A 16,717-nucleotide genomic window follows, 5' to 3' on the forward strand; every position below is an offset into this window, starting at 1 on the left:
CGGGCTGGTGGCCACCGAGGCGGCGGTCACCGCCTTCCGGGCCGCCTGCCTCGGGGGGCTGGCCGCCGTGAAGGCCCTGTCGGCCGCCGTGGACGAGGCCATCTCCGACATCGGGGCCCTCGGCTGCGCCCTGCCGCACATCGATGCCACGGTCAGTGCCTCGCTCCAGGGGGCCGGGGCCGGTGGTTCGGCGGCCGGCATGCCCTCGGCGGGGGCCGGCCACGGCCCCGGGCCCGGCGCCAATGGCCCCCTGGCGGCCCCGGCCGTGGCCGCGTCGCCCCTGTCTCCCTTCGCCCAGGCGCCGGGTGAGGCCGGCGGCATGCCGGCCGGCGGGCCCATTCGCCGGCTGCCCATCAGCCGCCGGTCCAGCCAGTACGGCGCGCCGGCCGGCGCCGGCGGGCTGCTCCCGGGCCACGGCGCCTCGGGCTCCAGCCCCGCCGCCGGGGCCAAGCCCTTCTCGCCCTTTTCGCCGTTTGCCGCGGCCGGGGGGGCCTCCCCGGCGGCCGAGGCCGCCGCCGGTGTCACCTCGCCCCCGATGGCCGGCGTGCACTCGCCCTTCGCCCCGGCCCCCGCGGCCGGCGCCGGCCCGCATTCGCCCTTCGCCCCGCCGATGGATTCGGTACGCCCGCATGCCTGTGGTGCCCGCCGCCTCCGGGCCCGGAGGCGCGGCCGGGCAGGACGCGCCCCCCCCCCCGGCCGATGCCCCTCCCCCTTTGCTGACCCCGCTCTCGCCTGCCATCCCCATGTGTCGCCCGGCCTGACCGGCCAACCCGGTGGGCTGGGCAGCTCGCCAAGCCGGCCCCCGCGGGGGTCGGCCAGCGGACCGGCCCGGCGCCGCCCCTCAACCGGCGCCTGTCCACCATGGGCATGCCGAATGCCGGCAGCAGCGGGTCCTTCGACCTGGGCCCCGGGGCCACGGCGGCCGGGGTGCTGGAGCCCCGCAAGCAGTCGCTCAACAGCTGCATGAGCCTCATCTATGAGCATGTGGTGAAGCTGCGCCTGCAGGTGAACCTGGCGGCCGGCGTCTGGCCGCCGCCCACCATCGTCGACGACATCCTCAGCTGCTGCCAGACCATCGCCAAGTCCATGAAGGGCATCCTGATGATCTTCGAGGATGTGGTGTCGGCCGAGCGCCAGCGCCTGGCCATCGAAAAGCAGGCCATCCTCAGCCAGTGGGGCGCCGAGCGGCTGGACATCCAGGCCGTGGCCATTGTCCTGGCCCTGCAGGGGGTCATCGTGGCCGAGCACCGCCAGCAGGAGGAGGTCGAGGAGCGCCGGAAGTACATCCAATCGCGGCAGGAGAAGTTCGCCACCCCCTCGGAAACCTGGCGCCAGAAGTCCAAGAACATGGACTACGAGCGCTTCTACTCCGGGCTCTGCACGCCGAACCTCCTGGGCGACGACACGGCCCTCATGGAGCTGGCCACCGGGCCCGGGAGCCAGGCCCCGGCCGCCCCGGCATCGCCCACGGACCAGGCCCCGGCCGAGGCGGCCGGCGCCACCTCGCGCCACGTGCCGGCGGCCAATGGCTTCCTCACGCAGGATGGCGACCTGGCGCTGGACATCCGCCACGACGCGTCCACCAACATGCGGCGGTTCTTCGTGCGGGCCGGCACGCCGGAGGCCCTGGTCCGGCTGCTGGTGTCCAATGTCTACATCGGCATGGAGTACCCGCAGGCCTTCTTCATGTCCTACCGGTCGTTCGCCTCGCCGTCGGAACTGCTGTCCATGATCATCGAGCGGTATAACATCACCCCGCCGGATTACCTGGAGCACCCGTGCCAAATCGAGTACTACTATGTCAAGCGCATTGTGCCGATCCGCGAGCGGGCGGTGGTGGTGCTGAACATGTGGCTGACCCAGCACTTTGAGACGGACTTCCTGGCCGAGCAGCAGGCCCTGCTGGAGCAGCTCCAGGCCTTCCTCCGGGGGCGCATGCGGGTCACCGACGAGCCGCATGCCCTGCTGCTGGAGCGCTCCATCGAGCGCCGGTTCCAGGTGGCCCGGGGGGCGGCGGCGGCGGCGGCGGCGGCGGCCGCCGCGGCGACCGGCGACCCGGGCGATGCGGATGCCGCGGATGCCGCGGCCGCCGCGGCCGGCGTGTCCACCGGCGTGTCGGGCTACACCACCGGCGGCCCGGCGGCCCTGTCGGAGTCGCAGCTCCGCAGCGCGCCGCCGGTGCTCAAGCCGACGGCCTTCTTCGCCCCGGCGGCCGACGCCTCGGACCTGCTGTTCATCGACCCGCTGGAGGTGGCCCGCCAGCTGACCCTCATCGATTACCAGCTCTTCTCCACCATCCGCGGCAAGACCGAGCTCATGAACCAGGCCTGGTCCAAGGACTCGCTCAAGCACCGGGCCCCGAATGTCCGGGCCCTGATCAAGCGCTCCAACGACCTGACCTACTTTGTGGCCACGGAGTTGCTCCGGTGCCGGTGCATGGGCGAGCGCCAGCGCCGGCTGGCGCACTTCATCCTGGTGGCCTCGCGGTGCATGCAGCTTGGCAACATGAATTCCGCCTTCTCGGTGTACGCCGGCCTGGCCTCCTCGCCCATTCACCGGCTCAAGCGCACCTGGGCGCCCATCCTGTCCGGCGGCAAGTCCGGCGTGGAGCCCGTGTCCGAGGGGTCGGTCATGCACCAGCAGCAGCTGGCGGCCACGGCTGCCGCGGCCGCGGCCGCCGCCGCCGCCGCCGCCTCTGCCGCTGCGTCCGCCGCCGCCCTGCAGCTGCCCTCCACGCCGACGTCGCAAGACCAGCGCAGTCCCAAGACCCCGTGGGTCGCGGCCCCCGGCGCCGGGTCCACCGAGGCCACCCCTTCGCCCTCGGCGGCGTCCAGCTCCACCGACATGCCGGTGGCCGCGTCGCTGCGTGACCTGCATGCCCAGCCGGCTGGCGGTGTGGTCGCGGCGACCGCCCAGCCGCCCTTGTCGCCGGGCGGCGCGACGCCGCCGGTCGGCCCGGCGGACGGCCTGTCCGTGGCCATCCCCCCGGCCGGGTCGGTGTCCGCCGCCGGGCAGCCACTCACCCCGAGCGACCTGGCCCGGTTGAAGGCCGCTCGCGCGGCGGCCGTGGCCGCGGCCCCGCCGGTGGCCCTGACCGTGGCCGGCATCGCCGCCGGCGACCAGGCCCTCTTCGAGCAGGCCGCCGAGGCGTGGACCCATCTGGAGAGCATCACCAGCCCGGCCAAGAACCACGGCGCCTACCGGCAAATTCTCCAGGGCGCCAGCGCGCCCTTCATCCCCTTCCTCGGTGCGTTTACCTCCATCCCGCCGCGCGGCAGGGGGGGGTGCCTCCCCCTCCTCCTCCTCCTCCGGGGGCCCCTCTCGGATGTGGGCAGCATGCTGACCTGTGTTTGTTTGTTTGTTTGTTTGTTTGCTTTTTTCTCTCGCGGCGCGTCCCCTCGGCCAGGCCTCTACCTGACGGATTTGGTCTTCATCGACGACGGCAACCCCGACACGGTGTTCCTGCCGCCGACCGAGAAGAACTGCTTCACCTCCACGGTGGCGGTCAACTTCGACAAGCACTTCAAGGCCTTCCAAATCATCTCGGAGATCGAGCGCTTCCAGTCGATCCCCTTCGCCTTCCGCACGTGGACCGAGCTGCTGGAGATTCTCCTGTCTCGTTGCGACGCCAGTTTGCTGTTCGACGATAACATGATGTACCAGCAGTCCCTGGTGGCCGAGCCGCGCGCCGCGCGCCGGCCCATCGCCCGGTCCTGAGAGCCGGGCCAGCGGCGGAGCGCCCTCCCCGCCCCGCCGGCCGGGCGCGTGCCGCGAATACCAGCGATTTTGTTGCCCATGTGACAGCCTGCCAGGAGGGGCAAAGGAGCAAGGGGGGCGGTGGGGTGGGCAGGGCGAGTGCAATCCCCGGTCGGTGGTGTATTGGGCCAGGGCGTGTGTCTGGAGGGTGCCCCCGGGGCATGGTGGCCCGGGCCGGAGGGGGGCCCTTCAGTAGCCGAACCGGTCGTTGAGGCTGGTTCGGCCGTCGCCGGTTTGCCCGGCGGGTGGCTTCCACCCGGCGCCGGGGGCCCGGCCGCCCACTGTGGCCAGGGGGATGGTCTCGTCCGGGAGGATGTCCGAATCGTCGGGCGGCGGCGGCGGCGGCGGCAGGACCCCAGGCCGCGGGCGCTTCGGCGCGGGCGACGCCTCCTGCGTGTCCTCCGGCCCGGGGCGCTTAGGCCCGGGGGCGACCGGCTTCGGGCCCACTGGCTCCCCGGGGGCGGCCGGCTTCGGGCCCACTGGCTCCCCAGGGGCGGCCGGCGTCGGGACCGTCGGCTCAGGCGCGGCCGGCATCGAGGACGCCGATTCAGGGGCCTTCGGCCCGGCGGCCGCGGCCGGCGCGCGGGCAAATGCGAAGGCCGAAGCCGAGGGAGCCGCCACAGCGAGCAACTTATCAATCTGGACCAGGGCCTGTGGCAGGCGTGGGAGTGGGCGACGAGGGGAGCGGGCAAAAGGGGACGACCAAACAGTGGGTCAGACGGGGCCAGCCTGCAAGGGAGGGAGAGAGACACAGGGATGCGAGGCCTTCCCACATACCTCCTCCGCCTGTTGGGACGCTCGCCGGATGGCCGGCAGACGTTCGGTCAGCTCGTCCAGACGCAGGCGCGTGACATAGGCATCGATGTCGTCCTGCTTGGTGGCCCGCTGTCGGAGCGCCGCCGCCTCCGTGGCTGGCAGACCGGCCGTGCGTGTGCCGTCGCAAGTACATTGTCAGCATGCGGATGGGTGGCCCAGGGCCGGGGAGGGAGGAACGCAAGGAGAGAGAGAGAGAGGGGGAAAGAGAGGGACCACCCCCGGGGCAGGGCAGGAGGCCCACGCACTGATGTCCTGAAGCGCGCAGGCCAAGATCCGCTGGCCCTGCTCCACGCGCGCGCGGTCTGCCTGCAGCGACGCCAGCGAATGGACGCCGCGCTCGTCGAACCACACATACCGGTGACTGGCCAGCTGCTCGGCCGAGGCCGGGGCCGCCCCGCCGGTGGTCGTCTCGTCGGCCGCCGCGTCGCCGTGTGTCCGGTCGAAGAAGTCGTCGCGGTCGCTGCGCCCGGCTCGCGACACCGGGCCCGACCGCCGGCCTAGGTGCCCCCGCTTGTGCAGGACCCCCAGATGGAAGAGCTTCCGGCAGGCGTCCAGGATGGCGGACAGCTCGGCGTCGCGCTTTCGCGAGGCATCGCCCGTGCCATTGACCTCTGCAAGGGCAAGCGGACCAGCGGGCAGGCAGCCCCGTGCACCGGGGGGGGGGGGGGGGGGGGCCCGGCGGGGGCCTGGGTGCTTGCTTTGCGCCCCGGCGCGCATGCGCACAGAGCCCGATGCACCCACCGGGCCAGGCACAGGCGACCCGAAAGCAGGGGGCCCGGAAGCCACGAAAAGAAACCCGACACCCGGAGGAACACAAGAAGGAGGACCGGGAAGTGCGCAAACCGGGGACACAAAAGAGGGACAGGCGTCAGCGGCAGCCGGGGAAAGGGGCAGATAGGAAGGGAGAGAGAGAGAGGGAGAGGGAGAGGGAGAGAGAGAGAGAGAGAGAGAGAAACCAGCCCCCGACCAGCGGAGTTGGCCAAGCACGCACGGTCGCCATCGCGATTGTACAGAGGCAGGCTGACGGTGGCGAAGAAGTGCGGCCCGGGGCCGCGCGTGGCCCGGGCGAAGCTGCTGGCCGAGCCCCCGCGCCGGCCGCCGAAGTCCAGCTCGTCGTCCTCGTCGTCGCGCATGCCGACGCGCCGGCCGCCGCGCTCCTCGACCACCTCCACCTCCATGGCCTCGCCGCGGGACTCGAACCAGGCCGCCAGGACTCGGCGTGGCTCCGACGCGTACGACGCATCGTCCCGGTCCACCGCCAGCGGCGCATCGGTCATGTCCCCGGCGAAGTTGTCATCGTGAGCCCGGGGGTCATCCTCGCCATCCTCCTGCTCCTCGGGCCTGCGAAGCGGGTCAGTGCCGGGCCGCATGAAGAGAGCGAGCAAGCGGCGAGAAGGGCAAAAAGAAAGCAAGAACAGGAGCAGAAGAGAGGGAGGGGGCGGGGCGGGACACAACACAGGCGCCGGCGCCAGTGGGAGGCCAAGCGCACCGTCGCGATGTGACCATGCCCGAGTCCTTCTTGGAGGGTGGCTGCTGCTGCTGCTGCTGCTGCTGCTGCTGCTGCTGCTGCTGCTGCGCGGCCAGCAACTCGCGGCGCTCGGCCGCCTCCAGCCGGTCGGCCGCCTCGTCGGTGGTGTTCAGCACAAAGGTGCGCGTGCTGGCCCCGAAGGCGATCCGGTCGCCGGAGAATACCCGCAGGTGCCGGTGCGGCGAAACGCGCTGCTCATTCAGGAAGGTCCCGTGCGTGCTGCCGAGGTCCACGAGGAAGATCTTGCCTGGGAGGGCCACACCAGCCCCGGGCCCCCGGCGGGGGAAGGAGCAAAGCCGGTCAGTCACGCGGCCAGCGGAGGGGAGGCCTCCCCCCCCCCCCCTCTTCCCCGGGGGAGGCGGGGAGCCGCACCGATGGATCCCGGCCCAAGCACGTACCCGAGCTGCAGAACTGCAGCACCGCATGGTAGCGCGAGATCGACGCATGGGTCTGCACCAGGTCCGAGTGCGGGATGCGGCCTGTGACCGGGGCCCCCACACCCGACCCCCGGCCCCGGCGCCGACGCCGGCGGGCGCAAGGCGCACCATCAAATGGGTCAGTATCGGAGCCCGGCGGAAAAGACCCCGGGCGCGGTGAGGGACCCATGCACGGGAGAAGGCCCGCCCGGCGGGGCACCGCACGCACCGACAACGAAAAAGGCATGGCCATGGGCATGGAGGTCCAGCTCCCCGAGCAGCTGGTCCTCCTTGAAGACGTCCAGCGTATACCGGTGGGCCAGCGGCGCCCCGCTGGCCAGCGGGGTGTACCGCAGGGCCGGCACCCCCTCCGGCGGATTGAAGAAGTCAATGCGCTCGGCGGCCGGAACCGGCGCCGGGGCCGGCTGGGGCGCAGGCTCGCCGCCAAAGGTCGGCCGGGCAAAGCCGTCATCCGCGTCGTGGCTCATCGGGCAAAGGAGAGGGCCGGCGGGCGGGCGGGCGGGCGGGCGGGCGGGCAAGAGGGAAGAGAAAGAGGCAGAGAGAGAAGGAGGCAGAGAAGGTCTATCTCGTATGTATTTTCCACTGAGGCAGGGGAAGGCAAAGGGGGTGCCCGGCCTTCAAGGGGGCAGGCGATCGCGGCCGCCCCCCCCCCGGCACATCCGGCACATCCGGCACATCCGGCCCCCCGAGGCCCGGGGCCAGACACGAGAAGCCCCCGGAGTTGGAGGCCACAAAAGGAAACCACCAACCAGCGAGAGATCTACCAGCCAGGGCGATCTGGCGCGGCGGGGACAGCCGAGTGCCAACGCTCGCGGCCGGGCGGCGGGGGGGGGGGGACCAGCGTCTAGGGCCTCTCCGCGGGAGCCGCCGGCTGGAAGAAGGAGATCTCCAGCACCGCCAGGCCCAGCTCCATGAAGAGGTGCCCCCGGAGGTCCGGCCGGGCGAAGAGGTCCGGCCGCGACTTGGCCCCGGGCCGGACCAGAGCCCCGACATAGGCCGCCTGCACGGAGGACGGCTTGAACTCCGGCGCGTGGAGGGCCTCGCCCGGCGTGGCCGGCTGGGGGACCGCGATCTCCGGGCACCCGGCCCCCGGGTCCAGGAGCCCGGTCGGCGTGAGCCCCTCCACATGGGGGGCCGCCGGCTCGGTCGGGTCCCGCGAGTAGAAGACCTCCGGCAGGAGGAAGACCGGCGCCTCGGCCGGCTTGGCCGTGGCGGCCAGCACCTGCTGGAAGCCCGGCGCTATGGGGCCCAAGCGGACGGCGGTCAGCGAGCGGCACACGGCCAGACGCCCACCCGGCAGGCAGCAGGGGAAGGACGGCGACGGCGGCGGGAGGCGGGGCAGCAGGCGCACCGATATTTGAAAGGGAAAAAATGAGCAGGGCACCGGACACCGGTGGCCTGATGGGGCAGCCGGCGGCGCAGGCGCCAGGCCCGCCGGGGCCCGGCCCGGCGCACTGCCCGTCGGCGCAGATCCCCAGCGTCCCGAGCGCCTCCAGGAGGGCCACCCCGGCCAGGGCGCCGAGCTCTGGCCGTGCGCGCGCACGCGTGCAGAGACAGGGGCGGGAGTGGAGCACGGGTCAGGGAGCGGGCGAAGGAAGGGAGAGCAGAAGGAGAGGAGCGGGGGGGGCAGGGGACGCGACAGTGTCCGCGCAAGGGGCGCGGCCCAGGCCACTGGCACGCACTCAGAGTCCGCAGGTCCAGCAGCACGGACACCGGCTGCAGGCAGACCCCCGGCCGGTCGGCCGGGCAGTGCCGACAAATGGCCGCCCACTTGCAGGGCAGGAGGGTCACTCGCTTGACGATGCTGCTGGCGCAGGGGCCGGCGGCCTTGCCGACCGGGCCGGCCCGCTGCAGCAGCAATTGGTCCAGGCGCTCCAGATACGGCAGGACATTGGCCTGGGTGGTGCTCAGCACGGAGCTGATGGACGCCGGCAGCCGGGGATACCCGGGCCGGCCGGCCAGCGTCCCCTCAAAGGGACAATTGTCCGCCTCCACCAGGCGGTCCGTCAGGCGAGCGGTGAACACACCGGCCGTGGGCTGGCACTTCCAGCCTGGAGTTGCACCCGGCACCGGCAGGGGGTAGGGGGGGGGGGGGGGGCAGGAGGCCACAGCGTGGCAAGTGGAAACCCAGCGACGGACGGATTAGCGACGCCAAATGATCGGGCGAAGGGCCGGCAGCAGGAGGAGCAGGAGGAGCAGGAGGAGCAGGAGGAGGGGCGGAACCCCGGGCGCACCGATAATCGGGATGTCCACGGCGAAGTGGCCCCCCACGCCGGCAGCCAGCAGGGCATCCACATCGCCGCCGGCCCCGGGCCATGCGGTCGCCAGCCACCACAGGGCACAGGCCCAGGCCACCGGGAGCCCCGGGTCGGCGGCCAGCGAGTCGGGCAGCGGATGCACCTCGGACGCATGGCCGCCCTTGGCCGCCGGCCGCACGAGCAGCAGCCCGGCATCGCAGCGCAGGGCGCACGTCGGCAGCACCGGCTACCAGGGCGAGGGCCGGTTCGAAAGCGTGAGCCGGCATGGTCAGAAGCGCCGGGCCGCCACCAGAGCAAAGACATGTCAAAGGGAGCAGGAAAGCCGCACGAAGACCGGGCCATGCACAGCACAGGACAACACACACACACACACACACAGACACACACACACACACACACACACACACACAAACAGACACACACGCGTACCTGACGGCCGATCAAGCGGCCAACACGCTCGGCGCACATGCCTACCAAGTCCGGCCAGGCGGCCAAGGCCCCGGAGCAGCCAGCACCCGGCGCCAGGCTCACCGCACACGCGGCCCGCATGACCTCCACCCCGGCAAGCAGGTCCGGCGGCGACTCGGCCAGTAGGCTGGCCAGCTGCTGCAGGGGCTTTCGCGGCAGGGTAAACTCCAAGCGCCAGCCGAAGGTCGCGCCCACGCTCACCAGCAGCGCAATCGTCAGACCAGGAGCCGGTGGCGCCGGTTCGGGCTCTGGCTCCGGCTCCGGCTGCAACCGCGACAACGATCCAGGCCGAGACTGCGACTGAGACTGCGACTGCGACTGCGACTGCGACTGCGACTGCGACTGCGACTGCGACTGCGACTGAGAGTGTAACTGCGACTGAGAGTGCAACTGCGACTGAGAGTGCAACTGCGACTGCGACGGCGACGGCGACGGCGACGGCGACGGCGACGGCGACTGCGGCCGTGAGTCCGGGATTCGGCCCAGTGGAGCTGGAGAGGGAGCCGGCAGGGGGGAGCATGCTCCCGGAGCCAAAGAGGCATGCCTTGCCCTGGCGGCCAAAACACGACGCGAGGACACCCGGCGCCGGGAGACAACCCCCCCGGTAACGAGGTCCATGTAGGTTGGATGGGGCTTCGCCGGGTCATTGGCCACGCCCGGGCCGGCACCTCGGGCCCTGTCTACCGGGGCATCATGGACCGGCTGCTGCTGCTGCTGCTGCTGCTGCTGCTGCTCCGGGGCGGCCTTCTTCGGGCGCGGCGAATTGCACCTCTTGGCCGGCTCCGACACATGCCCGGCGTCCTGCCCCAAGCTGCCAGACAGAGCCACGTCGGCGGCTTCCCCCCGGTGGCGATCGATGCCCGGGCTGGCCGTGGCCTCGGTGTCGAAGAGCGCCCGCGGGCCGGACCCGGCCGTGCGCCGGCGCTTGGAGGTCGTCGAGGGCGAGCCATCCAACAGGTCGCCCTGCTGCCGGCGCCGGCCGCCGGGCGTCAGCGGTTCCGGCGAGGCCCCTGCATGGGGGGATCCCACGGCGCGATGCCGGCGGCCGTCCACCGAGCCGGGGCCCGACTGCGACCCCTGGCTCGGGGAACGGGGCCCCCGCCGCCGGGGGGTCTCGTGCTGCGTGGCGGCCGCCCGCGAGGCTGCCCGCCTGGAGGGCGTGCCGCCGGAGTGCGCGAACAGGGCCCGCACGGCCTCGCCCTGGCGCAAGCGCCCGGCCCCACGCAGATCCCGGAACTCCTGGGCCGCCACCCCGGGCTCGAACTCGATCTCCTCGTCCTCCACGACAAAGCCGTCGCCCGTGTCATAGTGGTCGGTGCCGAGCAAGCCAAAGGCCTCGCCCTCGGCCTCGACCTCCGGCTCCTCCTCCTCCTCCTCCACCAGCTCCTCCTCCATGAGAACGCCGCCGCCGCCGCCGCCGCCGCCGAGGGTGCTGCCACTGGCCGGGAGGCCCGCAGGCCATATGCGTGTGCGCTGGCTCGACGACCGGCCCAAGGGCGACCGAATGCGCCCCGAGCCCACTTTGCCGGACCTCGACGACGGTGATGGCGATGGCGATGGCGACGGCGACGACGACGGCGACGAAGCCAGCCCCGCAGAACCCAACGGGGCGGTGGACAGGGAGGCCGCTCGCGTGGGCGCCCCCCCACGCGGAGGGGTCCTGCCGGGCGTGCGCCACGGGCTGGCCGACAGCCCCGGCGAGGAGCCTGACAACGGCACCCCCGGGGCCCCGGGCGAGGCCCCGGCCAGCGGACCTGCCAGGGCCCCGGACGACAAGCCCGGAGACAGACGAGCCAAGGAAGCCGCCGGCACGCCAAGTGCCGGCCCCGCCGCCGGGCTGGCGACAGAGCCCGGCGAGGCCACCCCGGAGCTCGACGGGCTCGCCGTGCACACCGGCTCCGACATGACCCAGTCCCGGATGGAGCGCACCGGGCCAGGGGTCGCCGGGCTGGCGGCCCCGGGACGGATGCGCGCCAGGCGCCGGGCCGCTGCTCGGGAAAGCAGCGTCTCCGGCATCGGGAACCCGGCCTCCCGCAGGAATGCCCCCATGCCGGGCAGCGACGTCACATACCGGAAGCCGGCCGCCAGGTCCCGCTGCGGCCGGCCGCCAACCGGCATCTGCACATTGACACGATGGTGCAAGCGCCTCAGCGCTGCCGCCTCCTTTTCCGGCAGCGAGGCCTCGGCCCCCGGCATTCCCAGGGAGCACAGCTTGTTGCGCAGGTCGCGCTGCGCATGCAGCACCAGCAGCTCGACGACCCCGAACTGCGACACCCGCTGCGCCTGCTCGAGTGCCTGCTCGAAGCAGGCCTCAATCTGGGTGATGGACTGCACGGGCCAGGCCGGCATCGGACCGGGGGTCCGGGGAAAGATCCACCATCGGTTAGCCAAGCATGTACATGTGTCCCGCCGCGTGCCACGCCCCGGGACAGGGGGACAGCGGGCGAAAAGACATGCGGCCCCGGGGGAGGGAGAGAGAGGGAGAGAGAGAGAGAGAGAGAGAGAGCGCGCACCACATCGGCCATGCCCATGCACTGCAAGCGCAAGAGTTCCAGGGTCAGGCGGAAGTCCGCGGACCCATCGCAATCGCTCGTCCAGAAGGAGGGAAAATGCGGCGCATGCAGAGCCAGGGCCTGATGGCGCCACCGCAGGCGGGTCTCCGGCTGCGCGATATTCACCACCCCCTGCTGCCCTGCGCCCTGGCCGGTGGCCCCGGCGAACAGCATCACCCGGTCCAGGTGCCCGAGCGCCGTGGCGGCCTGGGGCCCGGAAAGCCCGGCCGATGGCGCCGACAGCAGCACACACCCGGCCAGCCACTCCAGACGCAGGCGCTCCGCGCCATTGGGGTTGATCTCGTCCACCAGCTGGGAAAATTGCTGGGCCAGGGCGTCCGTGTGGCAGAAAAAGAGCATGCTTGTGCTCCCGCCGGCGCGCATGCCGGCCAATCGGCGCTGCGCCACGTCTCGGCGGATCAGCTGTACCAGGAGGCTGATGTCGGACACGCACTCGGCCGCCGTGGCCAGGAGCTCGCTGGCGGCATCCACGCGCCCCAGGAGGCTACGTGCGTGCGTGCGTGCGTGCGTGCGTGCGTGCGTGCGTGCGTGCGTGCGTGCAGCGACAGGGGCGGGGTGGGGGTCAGCGTCGTGTTGGGCGATCGTCGGGCCGGCTTGTGCGGGTGGCGTCCAACGGCGCAGGCAGGCCACCCAGGGAGGGCACCCTCCTGCCCCCCCCCCCCCGGCCAGGCCCATCGGTGACATGGGCCATGGGTCGCGGCCGCATCCTGCCCATGCCCGCGAAGAGAGGGCCGCAGGCAACACGGCCGCCGGCACAGCATCCCGAGCACACACGGCACACATACAGAAAGAGAGAAAGAGAAGAAAGGCGAGAAGGGATGGAATAGAACGCGCAAGGCCACGGGCAAAAGACACCCAGCAAACGGCCACCCAGCCGGATGGGCACCAACACACGCACCACAGACACTCCAAGTACTGCATCACCGCGTCGAAACGGCTGCGCAGGGTCTTGCCCAGGATCAGCGCATCCGAGGGGGCCGGCGTGCGGGCATGCGTCTCGGCCGTTCGCGGCCCATGAAGCCAGTCCAGATGCCCGCCAACCGAGCTGTCCCGCAGGTATGCCTGGCACGAATGCAGCCGCCGGCTCAGAGGCCGGAGCTCGCGCACCAGCAGATGGCGGCTCATCACATGGCGCCAGTGGATTTCCAGCCCCGGCACCAGATCCCCGAGGGCCACCAGCACCGGCACCGGCCACACCAGCAGCCGGGCCCTGTCGGCCGGGCCCAAGGCCAGCCCGCCATCCCGCCCGCCGAGGCGCTGCCCGGACAGCACGCCATCCAGATACTCGTCCAGCGGCCCGGGCCGCGGGCTGGCCGCCGCATCAAGCTCCGCCCAGTGGAGACGCACATTGTGCGAGGCCAGGGCCGCGCGCAGGGCCGTGGCCGGCACGGCCGGCGCCGGCTCACCGGCCGGCAGCAAAAAGGCCCCCTGCTCCTCGAGGAAGGTGCTCAGCTGGGCAAACCCCTCGGCCGGGAGGCCGAAGAAAAACCGGTGCGCCAGGGCGGCCAGCTGCCCGGCACTCAGGCACACCCGCATCGGCGCCTGGGTGCCGGCTCGAGAGCTGGCCCCGCCGGTCGGCGTGCCGGGCCCCGGCCGTGTGCCCGCTCGCCGGTGCAGCGGGTACACCGTGTGCCACAGGTATGGCAGGCTGCCGAACTTGGATGTCCCGAGGGTGGCCTCCTCGAAGAAGTACGACAAGAAACACAGGACCATCCCCTGGCCGAAGGTCAGCCATGCCAGCGCCTCGGCCGTTGCATCCACGCGCGCCAGAACCGTTGCTGGGGTAAAGATCGTCAGAAAGGTGTACATCGCCATGTGCGTGCGTGCGTGCGCATGGTTGCTTGGCAGGGGGAGCCCGGGGAAAAGCACGAGTGGGGGACTGAAAGGGGAAGAGACGGCAGGCTGGGGCAGAACGAACCGATATCGCGAACAAAAAACAGGATGTCATCGATGCTGCCGCGCGCCCGGGCCAGGGCCAGGGCATGCAAAAGGAACTGCCGGCCACCGTGGTGTAAGTGTGCTGTGGGAGATGCGTGCATGTGCGTATGCGTGCGGTCCCCATGTGCGCCGGTGTGCCGGTGCGCCCCGGGAAATGGCACACCCTCGGCCCGAAGAGGGAGAAAAAAAAGCAGACCCAAATCAACACCAAGCCCGGCCCGGTCCGGCCCGGCCCGGCACACGTACCACAAGGATGCTGCGCACATCCTGCTCCTGGTTCAGGGCCCGGCTGAGACTGAGGCACGCCAGCTGCTCCGCATGGAGGACATACCGCCGGGTGAGCCCGGGCGCGGTGTCGGCTTCCAGGGCCCCGGGGCCGGCATGGCGCGCACCGGCCGTGCACTGCAGCGCCCGCGCAAAGATGACCAGCGCACCGGCCGGGTTGTTCGTGATCAGGTGGCTCCAGCCGATGGAACAGGAATACACCGCCTGCAGGCTGACCAGCAGGTCCGGCGACAGAGCATGCCTGCCCGCGCCACCCGGCTCATTCAGCTGCTGGGTGATGATCTTCAACGCGCGAACCCCGTGAAAGACCGTCTTTTGCTTGACCTCGCGAAAGTGCTGGCTCCCCAGCCGGCGCTCGGCCCCCGGCATGATGGCCATGCACTGGAACACCTGGCCCAGGGCAAAGTGCGCCAGGTGCTGCAGCTCAATCCGCGATGCCCCGGTGAAGCACCGCCGAAAGGGCTGGTGGCGACTGGTCACCGGGTCGGCTGCCGCCGGGGTCGAGATCACCCGCCGGAGGGTGCGCTCGGCCTCGGGAAATTGGCCGGCCCTGCGGTCCGGCCCCATGCCACCGGCGGGGTCGGGCGAAGGAAGGCCCGAAAGTGCCCATACACACATGCATGCCACCGACAGCCGGTGACAATGGTCATGGCAGCCATGTCAACACACTTGCACCAGGGAGAGCACCGGCAGGATGGGAGGAGGGCAACCGGAAGCCAGTTGGCAAGGGTCGCACAAAAAAAAATACCTCCCCCACGCCCCGAGCAACCACGGGCACCGGCGACGGCCCGGCACCGACACGCACCGGAATTGCAGGAGCCCCAGGGTGATCTCGGTCAGATAAATTTCCCACATGGCCGCCTGCGGCTTGGCCAGGTCGCCCGGGTCGAGGCCGGCCGGCGGCCCGGCCGCACACCGACACGGGCTGGCGCAGGCCCCACAAAAGCGCAAATGCGAGAAGTCCGGCGACAGGGCCTCGGCCCCCGGGCCAACCTGGTGGTCCGGCACCAGGTCCATGTCCCAGGCGGCGGCCGGCGTGGGCCCCACCGCCGCCCGGGACCCGGGCATGTGGCATGCGCCGCAGGCGCCATCCCCGCCCGCCGGCCGGCATGCACACCGCCAGCCCTGGCAGTCGGCCAGGCCCCGGAACAGGCACGATCGCGCGGCCCGGGTGAACAGCAGCGCCGCATCCAGGTCCTCTGACAGGGAGAGCCCCGACAGGGGGGTGACAAGTCAGCTCACAGCAAAAAAAAAACGCCAGGCGGAGCACGCGATCCGAGAAGGGGGGGGGGCTGTTGCCCCGCCCGCCTCGACGCACTCGAATCGAATGCCAAGAACGCCAACACCAGCAGCGTATCCGCCGCATCGGGCCACGCCCGATCGGCCAGGCAAATGGGGAAGTAGGCCAGCTTGACCGCCACCGCCGATGCCGTCAGCGAGTCCACCAGGGGAAAGGCATCCGCATGGGCCAGCCCCGGCACGCCCAGGTGCGAGGCCAGCCCGCCCGCCGGGCCTGGCTCGCCGACGGGGAGAACTTGCGGAATCCCCCGCCCGCCGGACCGGCCATCCACCGCCTGGCCAGTTTGAGAGAAGGGGTTGAAGCGCGTGACCGGGTGAAAGCCCGACGGTCGGTACTTCTCGATGTCGCTGCCGAAGGTTGTCAGCAGCATGTCCACCAGCCACACCTCCCGCGGGACCTCGTCCAGGGTGGAGAAGGCCCCGAGGAGGGTCTTCTGCTCGATTGAGAGGCGCCGCTGGCTGTCGGCCTCCGCCTCGCGCCAGGTGTTCACCCGCTCGGACCAGCGAACCACCTGGGCAACCACCGCCGCCGCCACGCTTGGGAGGGACATCTCGTCAGGGGGGGGGGGGGGGGATCGGAGAGCCAGAGGGGCCCGGGCGCGGAGAGGGGAGGAAAGACGCGGAGGAGGGAGGCAGGGGGGGGGGGGGAGGGAGGGAGAGGCTCGGCCTCAGGGGAGGGGCGCGGAGAAAGCCGCGAGGGGAGATCGGCGCGAGGCGCGAGCGAGGAAGGGTGTCGCGAGCAGGAAACAAGAGGGAGAGGCGGTGCGGAGGCGTGTGTGGGGGAGGGTGTGGCGGCCCGCGTGAACGCGACCATGCCCGCTTGTGGGTTGACACCGCCGGGGTGTTCCCGGCGGCGGCCCCGGCCTCCCCCTGGTGGATGCCGGACGTCGCACGCAGATCGTCCAGGCGTGCCGCCGGTCGTGGGCATCGGGGGGGGGGGCGGGGGGGGCACGGCCACGGACCGGCGCGCCACCCGAGAACACGCTAGCCCCCGACTGAGGGGCGGCGGCCGATCGATTTTAAATAAAAACCGTGTGGCCGCCGCCGAATCACGTTGGTGGTCAGCTCTATTTTGATTTCGCCCCCCCCCCCCCTACACAGCTTCAGCTCCGGCCGCCAGCCGCCAGCCGCCAGCCGCCAGCCGCCAGCCGCCAGCCGCCAGCCGCCAGCCCCGACAAGGGCCGGGAAGCCAGGCCCGGGGTACGTGTGTCTGTGTCATCGCCGCGCCTAGCACACACGGACGGCGCATCCCGGCCGGGCAGGGCGCCCCGCCAGCACACACATTTTCGTGCACTTCGGCCCCCGGGAGGGGGGCGGTTCTCGCCCGGCCTCCAGAGCGACCTCATCGGAATCCCCCCC

At 71.7% G+C, this 16,717-nt stretch overlaps 3 protein-coding genes across 4 annotated transcripts; 1 reads left to right on the top strand and 2 right to left on the bottom strand.

Annotated features, from left to right (window-relative positions):
- Window positions 1-199: 199 nt before the first annotated feature.
- On the top strand, window positions 200-3,717 carry H696_01378 (hypothetical protein; the record flags this gene model as incomplete). The annotated part of the gene is made up of 3 exons (XM_009495272.1): window positions 200-619; window positions 787-3,247; window positions 3,407-3,717. 3 exons carry the CDS (start codon window positions 200-202, stop codon window positions 3,715-3,717), a joined length of 3,192 nt encoding a protein of 1,063 aa, XP_009493547.1.
- A 228-nt stretch (window positions 3,718-3,945) lies between these two features.
- H696_01379 lies at window positions 3,946-7,039 on the bottom strand (the record flags this gene model as incomplete). 2 transcript variants are annotated; one of them, XM_009495274.1, is made up of 7 exons in its annotated part: window positions 6,746-7,039; window positions 6,499-6,579; window positions 6,062-6,347; window positions 5,564-5,913; window positions 4,818-5,183; window positions 4,534-4,667; window positions 3,946-4,407 (listed from the first exon to the last, which is right to left on the bottom strand). In XM_009495274.1, the coding sequence occupies exons 1-7, from the start codon at window positions 7,002-7,004 to the stop codon at window positions 3,946-3,948; spliced, it is 1,938 nt and encodes a 645-aa protein (XP_009493549.1). In that variant the 5' UTR covers window positions 7,005-7,039. The 2 variants fall into 2 exon arrangements, with proteins under 2 accessions (XP_009493549.1, XP_009493548.1); XM_009495273.1 differs by lacking the exon at window positions 6,746-7,039 and having other exon boundaries at window positions 6,499-6,744.
- A 147-nt stretch (window positions 7,040-7,186) lies between these two features.
- On the bottom strand, window positions 7,187-15,909 carry H696_01380 (hypothetical protein; the record flags this gene model as incomplete). Its single annotated transcript, XM_009495275.1, has 11 exons — window positions 7,187-7,776; window positions 7,889-8,062; window positions 8,220-8,588; window positions 8,772-9,021; window positions 9,225-11,591; window positions 11,777-12,320; window positions 12,735-13,614; window positions 13,755-13,830; window positions 14,021-14,609; window positions 14,865-15,258; window positions 15,378-15,909. 11 exons carry the CDS (start codon window positions 15,907-15,909, stop codon window positions 7,382-7,384), a joined length of 6,570 nt encoding a protein of 2,189 aa, XP_009493550.1. The 3' UTR covers window positions 7,187-7,381.
- Window positions 15,910-16,717: the final 808 nt, after the last annotated feature.

This window comes from Fonticula alba (assembly GCF_000388065.1).
Source record: "Fonticula alba strain ATCC 38817 unplaced genomic scaffold supercont2.2, whole genome shotgun sequence".
In the NCBI taxonomy this organism is placed as follows: Eukaryota; order Rotosphaerida; family Fonticulaceae; genus Fonticula; species Fonticula alba.